At 41.9% G+C, this 16,896-nt stretch overlaps 1 protein-coding gene across 1 annotated transcript in view; it reads right to left on the bottom strand.

Annotated features, from left to right (window-relative positions):
- Window positions 1-1,639: 1,639 nt before the first annotated feature.
- TAF2 (TATA-box binding protein associated factor 2) overlaps window positions 1,640-16,896 on the bottom strand; it is an 80,304-nt gene continuing 65,047 nt past the window's right edge. Inside the window, exons 23-26 of the mRNA XM_018553348.1 lie at window positions 12,579-12,835; window positions 10,165-10,266; window positions 9,285-9,390; window positions 1,640-1,902 (exon numbers count right to left, since the gene is read on the bottom strand). Of these exons, the coding sequence (XP_018408850.1) occupies window positions 1,640-1,902; window positions 9,285-9,390; window positions 10,165-10,266; window positions 12,579-12,835 (728 nt within the window). The remainder of the gene's footprint in view (window positions 1,903-9,284; window positions 9,391-10,164; window positions 10,267-12,578; window positions 12,836-16,896) is intronic.

Genomic DNA, 16,896 nt, shown 5'->3' with positions numbered 1-16,896 from the left:
AAACACGAATGATCAATCATACAGTTCTCCCGGGCAGGGCCATTCTTTTTTTTTCCAGGTTTGGAAGCTGATCCATTTATTATCCCTAACAAAGTTGGTTAAGCACATTCATCAAGGTTGGGCTTCCTTTCACTCCTGGGGGCAGTTTATAGGCCGGATGCAACCCCCACGATCTCCCAGACTTAAAGATGCAGCAGAAGGCCGCCTGGCATTTTGTGCTACAGGGGACAGAATGATGGTGGTAGTTGTCACAATTTTCTGGACACTCTGTTCCACAGATCAGATACTCCTGATGTGCAGGACAAACTCCTTTGGATTTTTCATGGCTTGCGAATGCTAGCACATGGCAAACCAGACAGGAGAGGAGGAAAGTTCTCAGGTTCCACATCTTTAAGCTTTGTGATATTTTCTATGACCCTGGATCTTGGTTCTGAGAATTGGTGCTCTGAGGAACCCTGGAGATTGGGGCTGTCCTTACCATCTTTTTTGTATTGTATTTGTACTATAACTGTAATGTCCTCCTTATATTGCAAAGCGCTATATAAAACCTGTATAATAATAAATAATGTAGACATTCACTTACAAGCTATCAGTATTAACATCAGTTTTCTGACACACGCACGAGCTTTCAGATGCAATTGACTAAATTTCATCAAAGCCAATCGATGCGGAAGAGTCTAAGGTAAGAGGTTGAATGAATGGAGACCTCAGATTAGTCACACCGATCGATCGATTAACTGACCATACCGATACGTGTGCCCACCTTGTACAGACTGTAAAAGTGTAAGCTCACCTTTAGCCTGGAGGACGATTTAAACCAACTTCATAGTAAAATAGCACAATATGTCATGATTCTCAGGTTTATTGAAGATTATGAACTAATTAAAAAAAAAAAAAAGAATCATTTTAAAAATGTATATTTTGTAGGCAATAAAAAAAAAAAGGTGTAAAACGATCTATTGAGAACTAAGATGCATCTCTCAGTGCACATAGATGTTCAAGGTCAAAACAGTGTGTATAGAAAAAAAGCCTCCTTAGGAGGTATGGGTCTTCTAATAAGAGCACACTATTGGTTACAGTGCACATGCCACTTCCTGGACACTTGGTTCAGCCATGATCTAAAAGGTACAGACAATGTTTACTGATGTACGCTGGTAACAAATCCTGATGTTACTTTCCTCTCTTGTAAACATAATACTAATCATCGAGGTCAGCAATACAAGCGTTCCATTCCCTGACCCGGGTTGTCAAATGTCAAGAGTTTACACAAGAATGAAAATCTGTTTTCTTAAAAATTTTTAATACAAGTGTCAGATGGCGCTGTGGCATGAAAACAGCCTTGAAATGTTGGCAAGGTTTTATTTTGCTAACATTCTGTAAAACTGTGAAATTGGCTTCTGCTTTACTGGCAGTTATTGCAAAAGGATTTTCCTGGATTCATTCTCAGAAGACTGGAACTGGACAGGATTGGACCAATAAGAAAGCAGACAGCTTTGTTCCACCTGCTGACGGTTAAAAAAAGATGACTGACGGTCACAAGTAAAATTGATGCATCAGTTCACTATGATGAAGGACTACACTAAGGCAATGCTCCACCCGGGGGCAGTGTTGTGTGGCAGAGACTGAACCGTCTGTCGTTTCAATCAGAGAGGGAGGGGGAACGGATCGAGCGTCCGCTGGCGGGACTGTTGGAGAAGAGAATTGAATCCCGCTCCTTCTCTTTGCTTTCGTGCTTGTGTTTGTGCTTATGCTTGTGTTTGTGCTTCTTCTTCTTTTTCTTATGGTCGTGGTGGTGATGATGATGGTGATCGCTGTGCTTGGATGAGCTGGGCTCTTTGATGAAAGCCAGTGGTGTTTGTGGAACAGAGAGCAAATGCAACTCCATAGAAGACTGTTCTTTGCCTGTTTACACAAGATGGAAATTAGAAACAATGAAATACACGAAACAATATAAATATTCACATAATTACAATATTTACAGCTTAAAGTGACACTAAACTACGGAGTTAAATCCTAGAAATGCATCATGTACCTTAACTATTAATAAAAATGTATCTTATTTATGTATCACTCGGCTGTAGATTCTCAAATCATCTCTGAATTGGTGCTGACACTGTCCTTCCTTCTGGAGGGTGGCTACTTTTGTTCCCCATGCTCCCTGTGTGTGTTGTAAAGTAGTCACCGCTCCAAGCTCGCTCCTGTGATGGACTACAATCCCAATACAAATGAGTGAACTAAACATGAGATTGTAGTTCATCATGGGAGTGAGCTTGGAGCAGTGACTACTTTACAACACACACAGGTACCATGGGGAACAAAAGTAGCCCCCCTCCAGAAGGAAGGACAGTGTCAGCACCAATTCAGAGAGGATTTGAGGATCTACAGCTGTGTGATACACAAATAAGATACATTTTTGGTAATAGTTAAAGGAGAACTATGGGGTTAGGGCTTTTCTTCTAAGGGTAACGGGAGGACACAAACTAGCGTCCTCCCATCACCCTAAGCTCAGTATACCGCGAGCTACAGCTTGCGGTATACCGAGACGCCGCAGCTGAAACGGATCCCGACAATTATGTCTGGATCCGCCCAGCTGCGTGAGTGACAGCTGGCTCTGCCTATCCAGAGGCAGAGCCAGCTGTACCCGCCCCCTCCCCCGTCCGTTCCGCCAGTCAGCGCTGGAGGATCGGAGCAGGGAAAGGGGAATCCAGTCCCTCCCGTCACAACTCTCTGCCGTGACAAGATCGAGAAGTGAGCGAACGCCGGTATGTGTTCGCTCACTTCCCGATCTACTGAGCCGACCTGTGACAGTTTCATTGTCACAGGTCGGCTAGAACTATGAGGTGAGTGAAAAGCACTCGCCTCATAGTTCTCCTTTAAGGCACTTGAATACATTTTTAAAAGTTTAACTCCTGAGTTTAGTGTCACTTTAATGTTTACCATAATTAGCCGTGTCTGTACTGTGCTGGAAGATCTCATTATCAGTTTTAAACTAGACTTGAACACTATGGGGGGAAAAAATCTGGAGCAGTTGTGCATGGCAACCAATCAGCTTCTCTCCTCAGTTTGTTCCGTTAAGATTTGAAAATCAAAGAGATAAGCTGATTGGTTGCCATGAGCAGCTGCTCCATTTTTGATAAATTCCCTTCTATCTGTCCTAACAAAGGTTTAAAGATCTTGAGGCTTGAGTTCTGCATTTTGCAGTCCTGTGTATAATTCTGCACCAAGGAAACAATGAGACAGGTAGGATTTTTTTTGTTAATGATTTTTAGGTTTGGTGTGTGAATCGGGACACAAACATATAGCGGGGTTTCTCAAATTTGACTGCAAACGTGTAAATATGCTTTAAGAAAAATTGCATAATAAGGAGCCTAGAGTACCATTTAACCTTCAACAAATGTCTATTTCTTTAAAAGCTTTGCTGCCAGCAAGTTTATGAAGCGTAATCATTTACTGCATTCATACTTGGGGCTGCTTGTGTTTAGGATGAATGACAGTGGGCTGATTAGGTAAATGCTGCATGACATAATTCCATCGGAGGTAAAACACACCAAACAATGAACTTGTTGATACCGTTATGACGAGATTTAATCCTTCAAACATATGACATCAATTAGCAGCAATTATAAAATGGCTTCAGCAGCACAGAACATAAATCCATTCAGCCAGTTGCCTGTGTTCCCGTTACATAATTCCCCCCTTGAAATGTAGTTCTTATTTGAGGTGGTAAATATTGTGACTAATTGGTGGTAATTTTCCCTCAAGCTTCTGTGTGAGGACAGGAAAAGCCCTCTGTAATGCTGAGCAATTATATACACAGTAAAGAGGCACTCAATGAGCAAATGTGCCTATAGAAAGTAAGGTGAGCAATGTAGAGTTATTGCTGGCTATATTCCATATACACTTTCAAGGGATATTACAATGCTTGCCTATTTCAGGACAGTGATACTTGGGTGTCAGTGCCTATTCTGAGATAGTATTACCAGACCAGGTTATGATGAGGTGGGATAGAAGGAACCAGACAATCCTCCACTGAACCAGAGTGAAACACAGAACAGACCTTCTTAGAACAGAAAGTACGAGGGGAGGCCAATCATTTCTTATCCTCACCATGACCTAGGTGTGCTAGGGATCTGACTTTTGCAGGTTTATAGGTGGCTATCTTAGTAATATGCATGCCAATTTTAGTTTTTGTAGGTCATGGTGAATTATAGTCAGAACCAAGAGAAATGGAGTAGGTGTCATGCCGGACAAAGTGGAATACCGAGCTCAACTTTCGCCACCACACTTGGTCTGTGGCAGTTGGCGGACGACCTTCCTCCTTAGTCCTACTCCATAGAAGCTATTGTTGCTATGCACTGCACTGATGATGGCTAACAAACTCAAACAGTTGTATCCACTTTGGAATAGAAGGCTCTATAATATTAGGTTGTATTTGTGGATTTAAACTGCAGTTGTGGAGGCACAGTTGGTCCAGGAACATTAAAGAATAATTTTACCCAGATCTTTGAAATGAGAACAAAGTCACCTTTAGAAATGTTTAGTAATGACAATCCACAAACATACTTCTAGATCATTGCCGGCTTTGCATTCTTTGCATACCTTATTTTTATTTTCCTTCCCCAGTCTTCTCACAGTGGCCATTTTTACTAAGAGATGATAAATATATCTCCCTTCACTTCCTGAAACTCTGGCACATGTGACTAGGACATGTGACCATGCACATAGTCTCAGGGGAGGGAAATGCCTTTCACTGAGATCTCGTGAGATTACAGATGAGATTTCCGAGCAATGCTCTGCTTATGTAGCCTTCCCAGGATGCAATGCTTGGGCACAATTACATCAGGAAGTGGAAAAACAGTGATTGTAAGTAAAAGAAAAATATGATTAACTAATGAATGTAAGATGATTTCATATCAGCATACAGAGCTGAATGCTGAGGTGACTTTTAGTGAAAGGGGTTAAAGGTCCACTTCAAGGAATTATTGACATGGCTCTGCCTGCTATTCTAAAATGAGCACTATACCCCTTTTTGAGGATCTGAGATGGAAGGGAGAAGTACAGAAACATTTTGTTTTAAGAAGGTTCTACATTCGCTATAATAAAGCTTTGTAGATGTGTCAAGTCCAATGTAGTTTTTAAAGTTCCAGAAGCACCAGATAAACTGCTTTAGAATATGAGCAAAATGGCTCCACAAATTATTATTTCATTGAAAAGATCTCCCTTAGGGACCCAAGTTTAAGGACACACATGGCAGTTGTTTACCTACAATAAAAATGACAGCGTAGCATCTGAGCGTAGCATATAGTTGTGGATTTCTTTTTCAGTGGCCGGACAATTCATGAGCATCTATAATAGTCTTAAAGCAGAATCAAATCTTAACCCTTACAGTGGGGATACCCCCGTACTGCACAGGTTAAATGCTCGTTTTTGCCAAAGAAAAAGTAATACTGCGAATCGCGATCCCGGCTTGCTCCTACACTGCTCCCTCCTGCGTGTCTATTTTACTCCAGTGATGGTATGTCCCTCAGCGTCCTCACATTCTAAACACTGTATTGGACTGAGGGCTAGTTCACACCAGATGCAGTTGTGATGCAGTCCGTTCAGTTTGACTGCTGCAGCCAAAATACATCACAATGCTTTCCTAGGGGATTTCTGGTGCTCTATTCAGCAAGCAAAATACTGCTTGCTCTATTTTAACTGCATCAGATCGCAATGGAACGCCTCAAAACCGCATGCAAATGCACTGGAATGCACCTGAAATTCCATTTTAAGCAACAACAAAAAACGCATCAATCGCGGGAAAATCACATGGCATTACAGCTGTGCAGATGCACACAGTTCTGGTGTGAACTAGCCCTGAGTGAGACTCACAGGTCTAAGGTCCTAAGCTTAATTAACAACATTTATTTTTTATTACATCTGCTAGGAGACCAAGTGCATATAGCAACATCTCTTCATAAACTTACACAGTTACATTGCCCATGCATGCATGTTTATGACTATGGAGGTGAGAGATGTAACTATACAATAGAATAGTAACTCAACAAAGGAAATCCAACATGGCCAGTCACTACCTTCTCCCTGGGTTAGCCACTTGGAGATGTCTATGGAGGTCTGCCACCATAGCCATGGGGAGCATCGCCCTAACATCTCATCTTTGTGTAAAAAGCAATAAAGCTATACCTGGTTGAATCCCCTGCTTCCTGTAAAAGCTGTCCTTGCTTTAATGAGTGGTGTAACAAATGCCCCTTCATAAAACGTATCCTAGTAGCCGCTTCTAACTTATCTACAGTGTTTTACTTCCTGCACAAATCTGCTTTATTACAAACACATGTGCAATTGGTAGACAAAAATGATGGGGAACACTTGTGGAAGGAAGACATGTGAAAGTGGTTATTAGTATTTCCGTTTGCAAGTACAAACTAATTGTATTTGCAACTCAAATGGACATTTCATGGCGTGTGGGCAAAAGACGATCACGCTGCCAAACCAAAATTCTGATGTGAACAGGCTGGTTTGGAAATTACGATAAATGGAACCAACAGCATAAAAAGATCTTTTATTTATCTGAAGCCTGTGGACACAAAACACACTTTTTGCTCATTTTAGACCAGAAAACAGAGCGATGGACCTTTCCACAGAACTCCAGGACATTGAGGTTTTCATTCAGTTCGTTCACATAAAATAAAAAAATACTAATATTAATGTTAATAATATTCACAGTCTTTAACTGGATTACTACACAGGATGTTAGCGGTGCGCTGGAACACTTAATGCTCGGTATAAATAAACCTAACAGTTTGTGTTGAGGTTTTCTATTTATTTGTCATTTTTAACTAAGATGTGCAGATGGGCAGCCATGGTTACATATGCAGAACGGGCTTTCAGCACCTTCTCTCAATGCAAGCCTATAGTTCTGACAATACACTTAGAAGTCTGCAGAGCCATTCCTCCTGCAAAACTCTGTGTATGTTCGTTCTGTGTGAATTGAGGCAAAAATTAACTTTAGTAATTAGTAGAGGTGCACCGAAATGAGAATTTCAAAACCGAAATAAACCCGAAATGTAAAAAAAAATGTCAGGCCGAAACCGAAAAGGCTTTTAATTTTACTTTTTCACATTTTTTAAATATTTGATTTTTATACATTTTTTATTAAATGTTTTTATTTTTTTTTCTTTACTTTTATGGGCTTCGGCCAAATATTGGGGTCTAAACAGACCCCGGATATTTCTCTTTTAAAATAGAAAAAGAGATGGAGAACACAAAGTCCTCCTATCTCTTTTTCTGTGTCCCCTGTTATCAATGAACAAGAATCCTCTATACTGAGTGTTCCTGTTCATTCATAACATGAGGACAGAGTATGTTTACTATATCCGCAATCATGAATGGCCAGGAGGGGATGTAGATCACTTTCCATTCATTCATAATTGAGGATATAGAAAACATACCATGACGTCAATTATGTACAAACACTCAGCGATCATTGATCACTGACTGCCTGTAACCCTCTCCTTCCTGACTCACTGTCACAGGAGGCTGAGCGAGCGGAGCTCAGCCTGCTGTGGCAGCGCGGGTTGTCTTCGCCCACACAGCGCTCTGCCGATCTGTGACAGGAAGCTGAGTGGTGCAGGGAGGAGAGACGCTGGCCGCTCACAGCGCTCTCCTCCTGCAGCGCTCGGTTGCCTGTCTCCTTTTCGCTCGGACACAGAGCAGCGCCCAGCGGGGAGGAGAGAATACACAGGTGCACCGCTGTATCGGCTAGAAAATGGCACTTTCTGCATTATGCCAAAAGTGCCATTTTCAGCCGATATGTTTCATAGTTACATGATTTTTGAGGTTGAATAAAGACATTAGTCCACAAGTCCAACCTATTAGGATCTCATTCTAGGAGTACCTGTACCCCTGTATATTACGGTCCCTTAAGAAATCGTCCAAAAGTTTCTTGAACAATTCCACATTATTTGCTGAAATCACCGCCTGTGGCAGTGAGTTCCAGACCCTAACTGATCTTACTGTGAAGAACCCCCTTCGCCCCTTGTGCTGGAATTTTTTTTCCACCAATTTTAGGTGGTGGCCTCTAGTTTTTGTAATGGAGTTAATTTTAAACAGTTTATCGCTAATGTTGCTACCACCATTGAACATTTTGTACATGGAAATCATATCCCCCCTTAATCTCCTCACCTCCAAGTAGCCTTGTCTCGTAGCTCTGGTCCTCCATACCCCTAATTAGTTTGGTTGCCCACCGCTGGACTTTTTCCAACTCAAGGACATCTTTTCTTAGTACTGGTGACCAGAACTGGTCCGCGTACTCCAGATGAGGTCGAACTAATGATCTACTAACGATATATCGGTGCATCCCTAGCTATTAGTATAGTTTCTTTACAAGTCAAATGTAATATCAGGAAAATACCTTATTATGACCACTAGATGGAGCTGAGGAGCATAGGAAATAAAAACTTTCTATGCTCCTCAGGTCTATCTAGTGGTCATAATACAGTATTTTCCTGATATTACATTTGACTTGGAAAGAAAATATACTAATAAGGTTCATTTTTGCCTCCATTTGCAGAGAATTTACATGGAGTTTTGCAGCATGAATGGCTCTTCAAATGTGTTTTTTTTTTTTAAATACACCCCTTAAAGTATATGTAAATATTAACTGGATGACATGTGCCAAGGCAATGAAGAATTAAAATCACTGGTTATTTTTTTAAATACTTTTGCAAAACTCTGCGCAATTTTTAACAATTTCCTGTGTACATGCATTCACATGTCTGAGCTGGAAACTCTGCCTCTGCTGCATTGAAATCATAAATAGTGTTGTCATCCATATCCAGTATTCCCCTGCTGGACTACAGAACTTCCCCCTTATCTCCATAACATAAGGGGGGGATGTTCTATGGTTGAGCAGAGGAGAACTAGGCAGGGCTGACAATTCTGACTAAGAATTCAGTGCAGCAGAGGCAGTGCAGCCAGCCAGTTAGGAGCTCACTGGATTGCTGGCAAATCAACAGATATATTTTTGTACTTGTAGCGTTTTTAAAAAAAAAGATAAAATATGGGGAAATGTGCACGCAATCCAAATATGTACTATTATTTTTTTTATTTTATGCATGTATTAAAGAAATGTACTGACTTTTTTTTAATTATTTGGTAGGAGTTGCAGAGAATTACTGAGTGTTTTTCATTCAATATTTTCTATTAAATGTAATTTCTTTAAAAAGGTGCTTAGAATAACAATGCACCCACCTCCCAACCCCCCCAACCCCTTTCCAAAATAATACCTGGTGTTGATGGTCTTTCCAGCATATTTAAATGATGATATATGAATGCTTGGCTGTCATGTACAGTATCCATATCTACTTCTTCCTCTTCCGGTACAATTGGGAACTGTAAAAAAAATATAAAGTAAATATATATTGCAACTGTTCTGGCTTAAAAGACCCGTGATATAAAATGGTGATTAAAGTGTTATGAATGGAAGCTACTGGGTAGAATCATAAGATGTCTTATAGGACATAAGAGCATTGAGATTTTAATTTTGTGATTTATTATTATAAATGTGTGATATTAAGAAATACCAAGGATGTGGTAATAGGTGAACTCCAATACATGTAAGGCTATGTTTAATGTCCCACCTCAACCTAACCACTCAACCATCACGTTCTCAATCAATTCATCCCCACAGAGCTACCTCCTCATGTGTCAGTTGCCCCTCCATCTTAGATTGTAAGCCGTCAGGGGCAGGGCCCTCCTTACTCGTCTTGAATTGTATTGTGATTGTAATGTCTTCCTTATATTGTAAAGCGCTGCGCAAACTGGTGGTGCTATATAAATCCTGTATAATAAAAATAATAATACTGTGCGGATGGTGCAAGCTATTTTGTGAACAAAACAAACAGTCATTATGCTTATTTAGTTATTAGGTATATATTGCACTTAGAGAACAAGAGGCACTACAGTATGTTTGAGGTCAGCCCTACCACCTTGCACCTAATAAAGATCTACATGTTTGGGTCAAAAATGTAGTAGAAGCATTAGAATTGTTAATAGTTATGGGACTTGAATGCATTTTTAAGATTTAACTCCTAAGTTTAGTGTCACTTTAACTGCGTCATTCTCATTCTGAGATATGTTACTGATGTCCTCATCTTTCTCAACTACCTGTCCAGGTTCCAACGTAGAATCAAGTAGAACCTCCGCTTTCCTTTTCAAACCCTGCTGATGGACAATCATACTGGAGACAACTTCTTTAAGGTCTTCCTCCTGTGAAAACATAACAGGTTGAGAATAAACTTTATAATCACAGCAGCCAAATCCTCAGGCTTGTTTAGACTGAAGCTTTATACATATTACTTGTTTAAAAATCCCATCAACCTTTCTCTAGGCTCATATAGCTGAAGTATGCCATAAACCGTAAAAGCAACCTAATAGTCACAACAAACCCACACAATACATAGGGGCACACGTTACATAGGGGCACATGTAAATACTGGAAAGCATTTTACTATGAACAACAGTTTCTACATTTAAATTCTATGTGGTGCTGAGCGACCTTTCAAACCAACGTGTCACATCAGTAGAAAGAAAACGAGGAAAGGACCTTTGGGCACTTCACATCGGCCATTCCAGATGTGTTAAGCAGTGTAGCCCAAAGCTGTGTAGAAAACAAAGCAGCTCCTTGGGGCCTGTTCACACTATCTCAGTATGTAATGGTACATTATATTTTGAAAAGGCACCCAACACATCTACGGAACGTAGCAGGACCTATTTTTTTTTGAGCACTGAAATGCATTACAGCCCATTGATGCTGAATTGAGCTGCCTATAGCAAAGCACCTCAACCCATGAAAACACATGCTTTGCAGCACACAGTTTTTTAGTGTGAATGTGCCCTTAGTAATACACTATATTTAGGTGAACGGTTAGCAGATTCCCTTCGTGGGTGGTGGTACTGGCAACAATATAAAAATTGTTGTGCAGGCAGTTTAACTCCTCCCACTCCCATCAGGTTTCAGTTTCTGGAAAAGCAATAGTAGTACTGGATCATAAGACAGTGAAAAGCCAATGATCAGGAATCAGGGTAGTATAACTGGCCCTTGGGACAAAAGATCCAGTTGATCTGGGAGAGCCAACAGAGAATCTGCCAGGAGTCTGATGAAGTCAAAGTACCATATTCACCTGGGCCTATTCGATATGATGAGTAGCACCAGAATGCCTTCCTTTTTATTTCTGAGAAGCAGAGAAGAGTTTCCGAGGAGAAAAGATGCAAATCAGATTGATACTGAGTCATCAGAGAATCCACTGCTATGGCTAGAATATCCCTGGACCTGGAGACAAACATGCTCACGAGATCCACATCCATCGTTGCCCACCTGCGACAGGGTACTTGAACACCTTCGGATGAAGAGACTGTTGCTGAGTCCAGATGTTGGCAAATGGGGAATTTTCACGCTTGAAATGCGTGCGGCAGACAGGGCTGGAACGAAGTTCGACTCAAGCCAAATTCTGGTTGGCATCTCTTTAATACACAGGACTTCTGGTTCCTCCCTGATGGGTGATATATGCCATTGCTGAGGCATTGTGTGACTAAATTCTGTTGGGACAACCTTGCTGTCAACAGCGTTAAAGAGAAAAATGAATCGCTCTGAATTGCACTATGCTGATCAGGAGACGAGTGTCCTCCAGCAACCAAGTCTCCTTTTGATTTCCCATCACTTTCTCCCGGTGACAATGGTCACCAGGAGAAAAGGAGATGGTGACTCTACAAACATATTAACCTGCTTAAAAAAAAAAAAGCAGAAGTCAGGGGTTCCAAACTTTCTTAACAAAGAGCCAGCTCACTGTCCTTCACACTTTACAGGGGCAAAATGTGGCCAGTGGATGTTGAAAATGCCTGCGGCTTGTTGGTCAGTGGGAGTAAGGACTGCTGGTCAGAGGAATAATGCCCCTTCATTGATGTCAGAAGACGAAAGTGCCCCATTTGTAGTATCAGTGGGAGGAATAGTGTCCCATTGTTCACATCATAGGGAAGAATGTGCCAGATCAATAGTGTCAATTGAAAGAAATGTGCCAATTCTGGTGTCAGTGGGAAGAATTTTGCCCTATCAATTGCGTCAGTGGAAGGAATAGTGCCCCATCATGGATATTTGGGGACCACTACTCTATTCACTGATTAAAAAAAAACAAAAAAAACCCCATAAAAGCCAAAGACAACTATCAAGCTGCAGCTGTAAAGTGTTACTAATTCCACTCTATGTGAGCACACTGGGGCATATATATAATACCTAAACCGAGATCATCCACATCTAGGACCCATTAGAAAACCAGACTTGCTCCAGGACCCTCGCGGATGCTCACACATTAGCCTAAAGCCATTCTTTATCAGTTATTTTTATAGATGTATGTGTGCAAGAAAAACTGAAAAGCCGCTTTAGGTAGAAGCTTCTCAGCTAAGTCAGTTTGTACATGTAAATGACGACCTGCTGCCAATTTTATGGATTATTTTTAAGCTAAGAACATGATGTTAAGCTAGATGTGCATTAAACTTTAGGAATCTACATATATTATGAATCTTACGTTGGTCTGAAATCCTCCGACTTGCCCATGCATGTTGGCGTTTGGCACTGGATCCTGGCTACTGGTTACCGGCTCTGGAATAATGGTGGGGTTCAGTACAGCTTTTTTCTCTTTCAGGTTCAGAACTAGTCCAAGCTCTGGCAATGGCAGGCACGAAGGTCTGCTGAGGCCAAATAGTGTGTGATAGAGGTCCACAGCCCCACAGCGTAATCTCCAGTCGTGTGAAGTACCTGCAACATTTGAAAGGTTGGTGTTTATTACGAAAAGATCCAATGAAGAAGTATTATACGGAATTTGATTCCTGCAAGTGTAAATTGACTACGGAGTAAAGTAAATAAGAGCATTCTGTATGTCAGCACACTCAGGGGACACAGCCTGCCTGTGAAATGACTCTAATATTCTACTTGCTAAATCATCTTTTTAGAAATGGCATTTACTTAGAAGATGAGGAGGCAAAGTGAATAGTAATGTTACTAGAGACTGTTGGCCCTCCCAGAAGCATTGTGAAAAGTCACCTGCACTTGGTTAAAGTGTATCATATACCGTAAAACTAATATTGAAGGTGAACAAAGTTGATCTTATTCACAACTAGTGATGAGCTTGGTGTGAAGCCACTTCGCCTAAGCATGCTCAATACTATAGCTGATGCCCCCCTCCCGGTCCAATTGGTGGCAGCAGTTGCGGCAGGGGCATTCCCCACTCCTTTGTGACGTGTAGGGGAATTCCCAGGATCACACAGATACAAAAGCAAATACTCAGCCTCCTTGTTGTTTGTTCTGCTTAGATCCTCAGACTGTTACAGCAGATGGATCTTTTCCTTGGGCATCGGTCTGGTCAGAGTGCCTGTCTGTAAGGCCAGACAAGGCTGGACACATGCTCCTTGCGTGTCTGTCTATACACACATATTGCTCCTGCAGCAATCTCCTGGGAAGGGAGCACTGCTAAGTGAAGGATCTCGCTTTGTGGACAACGCATACCTGTCTCCAATGAGTCTTACAATGGATTAGCACTCCTTCTCGTCTTACAAAATGAGGGGAATCCCCTTTTAGACAGCGGTCACTGGAGCAAGTGTCCCAGTTAGCGGATTTCCCCCCCTATTGCTGTTCTGGTGACAACTCAAAATGTTAGATTTTCCCTCACTTTCAGAGCTAGTTAATGATTGGGTGAAAGCAGCTGCATATGAAGGCAGCAGAACGCTGGCAGAGAGCATATAATCGTATGTTATATGATTACATGCAGTTAAGAAGAGATCACTATCCCTGGATGCATGATTGATGCGTCCAGGGATAGTGATTGATTCCTGACCGCATGTAATCGTATCACTGCTTTCAAGTGCAGCTGCTCACCCGATCATTAACTTGCAAGGGTGACAGCTGCCACTTGCAAGAGGCAGATTAGGGATTCCTGCTGCAGGAAATTCCATGTTCCTGATGCAGGAAACCCTAAACGCACCTAAAATATAGGTGTGAATGAGGGCTAATGGGAGACACAGACAGCAATAAAAACAGGGGTTCTAATCCTTCCCATTACTATCCAAAACAAAAGAAAGTGTTGGGTTTAGATGCACTCAAATTGTTCCCACACTTTAAGTTACCAGTTATTTCACTTATTAGCGGACAATCAGAAGTTCACAGCAGCTTTGGAAGTGACTTCCAGGACTAACGAATTTAACACATATATACAATGTTACAGGGACTGTCAGCATTAGGCAGTGAACAGAACCCAGACATGTTGTGCTTCCTTCCAGTAAACAAAAACGTATTCTGTACTTCAGGGCACAAAGAAAGGATCCGGGTCCCTGCTGTAACATTTGACAGATTGTTTGTCTGGCGAGCAGCCTGTCAATTCACCTCCCACAGCGCTGATTAGAAAATATATTAACAATGAGGAAATTCAGAGCTCTGAGATGCACAATTAACTCCTTGTTCAAATGTGTCACACCGCCAAGACTTGGGGGGGACAATTTCTTACAGTGCTGTTTCTGTGTAATAACTAAACAGTTATGGTGAAGGCCTCAATTTGTTTCCAAAACCAGTCTATATGATGCAGATGGCAGAAATCACTGGAGGCCATTATCAATCTGAGTTATCCGCCTACTGTGCCTAACCTATCCCTCATTTCTACTCATGATTTTTTCTTTCTAATACCATGTATATATCATATTCTTAAATGAGAATATGATAAGCCTACAGCAACCAATTAGATCACAATATTTCCTAATGCAGAACAGTAAAATAATGGATTGATTTAGGATAGTGGTGCACAGCTCTGGTACTCGAAGCCCAATAATGGTGCATTTTCCCCTTCTGAATAAGTGAGAGCACATTTCCGTTAACCTTTTCGTGACCAGAGGATCATTAAGGCTAGATTTACACTGTTCCTTTGGATGCAGCACATGTGGTAATAAACATGTGTAGGTGTGAATGGGCTGATATTAGGGATGCACCGATACCAGTTTTTCAGTAATGAGTACTGATATTTTTTTCCCTATATTTTTATTTCCCCGATACCGAATAGCGATACTGGAAGCACCATTAAGGAAGCCAGGCAGTGTGTAATGAATTGCCGCCCAGCTTCCTGATTAGCCGGGGAGCATGTAACGACTCGCCGCCCGCCTTCCCGATTAGCTGGGAAGCAGTCTCCATGCTCACTCGTCACCAGGTGACGAGAAAGCATGGAAGCGGCTTTCTGGCCAATCAGCCGGGTGGCGGGTAACGACTCACTGCCCGGCTTACTGATTGGCCAACTTCCCGACCAATTAGGAAGCCAGGCAGCGATTCAGTACATGCCGCCCGACTTCCAAGTGACGAAGAAGCATGGAGCCAGCTTCCCAGCCAATCAGAAAGCCGGGGGGGGTTCCCAGTCATTAGTGGGGACTGAAGCCATCAATAATGGCCCTTGCTGACAGCTAGCAGCTAAGCACAGTGTCGGCTATTAGCTCTCAGTGGGAAGTTAAGGTACCCTTAAGCACTGGACATTGTGTCGGGAACATTAATCTATGGATTACAGATGGGAAGGGGTTGAACAGAATTGGTTAGAACAGAAATATGAAGAGTGCCATGGCGGCTGATTTGTTTTTGAAGATGCTCCAGGGCTGTGATCCTTATGCTTTTTTTTTATACTTACAGAGTCACTTATTGCACCAATGAAGCATCAGTCAATGCTATGTATATTTGCTCCTGGCCCAAGATTCTCCAGGTAGTGCAGCAAAAATACTTGGGGCACATTTGCATTCATTAGTAGTGTAATGATTGCACACACATAATATGCATTCTGCGACATCATTACACCTCCTGCCTGTTCTTTGGACTGTCAGTGAACCTCACACCTGATGCCACTCTCTGTGTTCCTCTCCTAAAGGTGCCCATACACCTTTTTCGTATGCGATGGACTTTCCATCCGATAATCGTATGTGTGCATTGTAGTGTCCGACCGACATTACTGTAAAATCGTACGACTTTTGACGGTTAAGCATGTTTGAAAACTTTGCTGGATCATACGATTTTCGTAAGGTTGCTGGCGTTTCCGTCCGTCAAAAGTCGTACGATCTACACTGCGCTTGCGCTAACGAAAATACGGCAAATCAATTACCGCATTTCGTCCAGGTGCTTTTCGTTCATTGCGGCTAAATTAATCTTGCGATCATCGGGGCAGGATGGGGCTGCCGTACGAAAATCGTACGACTATTCGATCGGACGAAAAGTTTCGTCCTATAATCGTAAGGTGTACGGGCACCTTAACTGAAAGCTTACTAAGGTACTTTCCCCTTCAATCAACAGTCAGGCTTGCAATGAGAATGTCTGCTCTGTAAGCGGTTTTAACTTTTCAGCTGGCATGTTATGAAGACAGTTTCTGGGTCCAGCAGCGGCTCATGCCTCTGCTAACTCTACTCTTTTCTCCTGTTGGCATGTTCTGTCAGCACATGTGCAAGCAGCACACATGCCTGACCCACAGCAGGCTGGTGTGTCTGAGATAAGAAAGTAGCAGACTGTATGTGAGCAGACAACAGATCCATTCTGGTGGCTGATGAAACCAGTTGAGCAGAGAGGCTGAGAGACTGCATCTCTGCCCTAAACACTCAATTTGAGGCTAAATCTCACAATATAGAAACAGTTACACTTTGTTTTTGTATATTTGCATAAAGCTGTTAACAATAAATGGCCTTATCACAAATGTGCCATGTACAACCTATCAAGGAAGCTGCATTGCTACAAAAGGCATAGTCACAATGCTTCTTCCTTGAGTTCAGGGTCTGCCAAGAGAACCCAGACTCGTACGGTAACATGACGTTTCATATTCATGGCTTTTATGTTATTCC

Source organism: Nanorana parkeri, unplaced genomic scaffold (assembly GCF_000935625.1).
Source record: "Nanorana parkeri isolate BGI_ZX_2015 unplaced genomic scaffold, ASM93562v1 scaffold117, whole genome shotgun sequence".
In the NCBI taxonomy this organism is placed as follows: domain Eukaryota; kingdom Metazoa; phylum Chordata; class Amphibia; order Anura; family Dicroglossidae; genus Nanorana; species Nanorana parkeri.
This window is presented reverse-complemented; position numbering and strand designations above follow the sequence as displayed.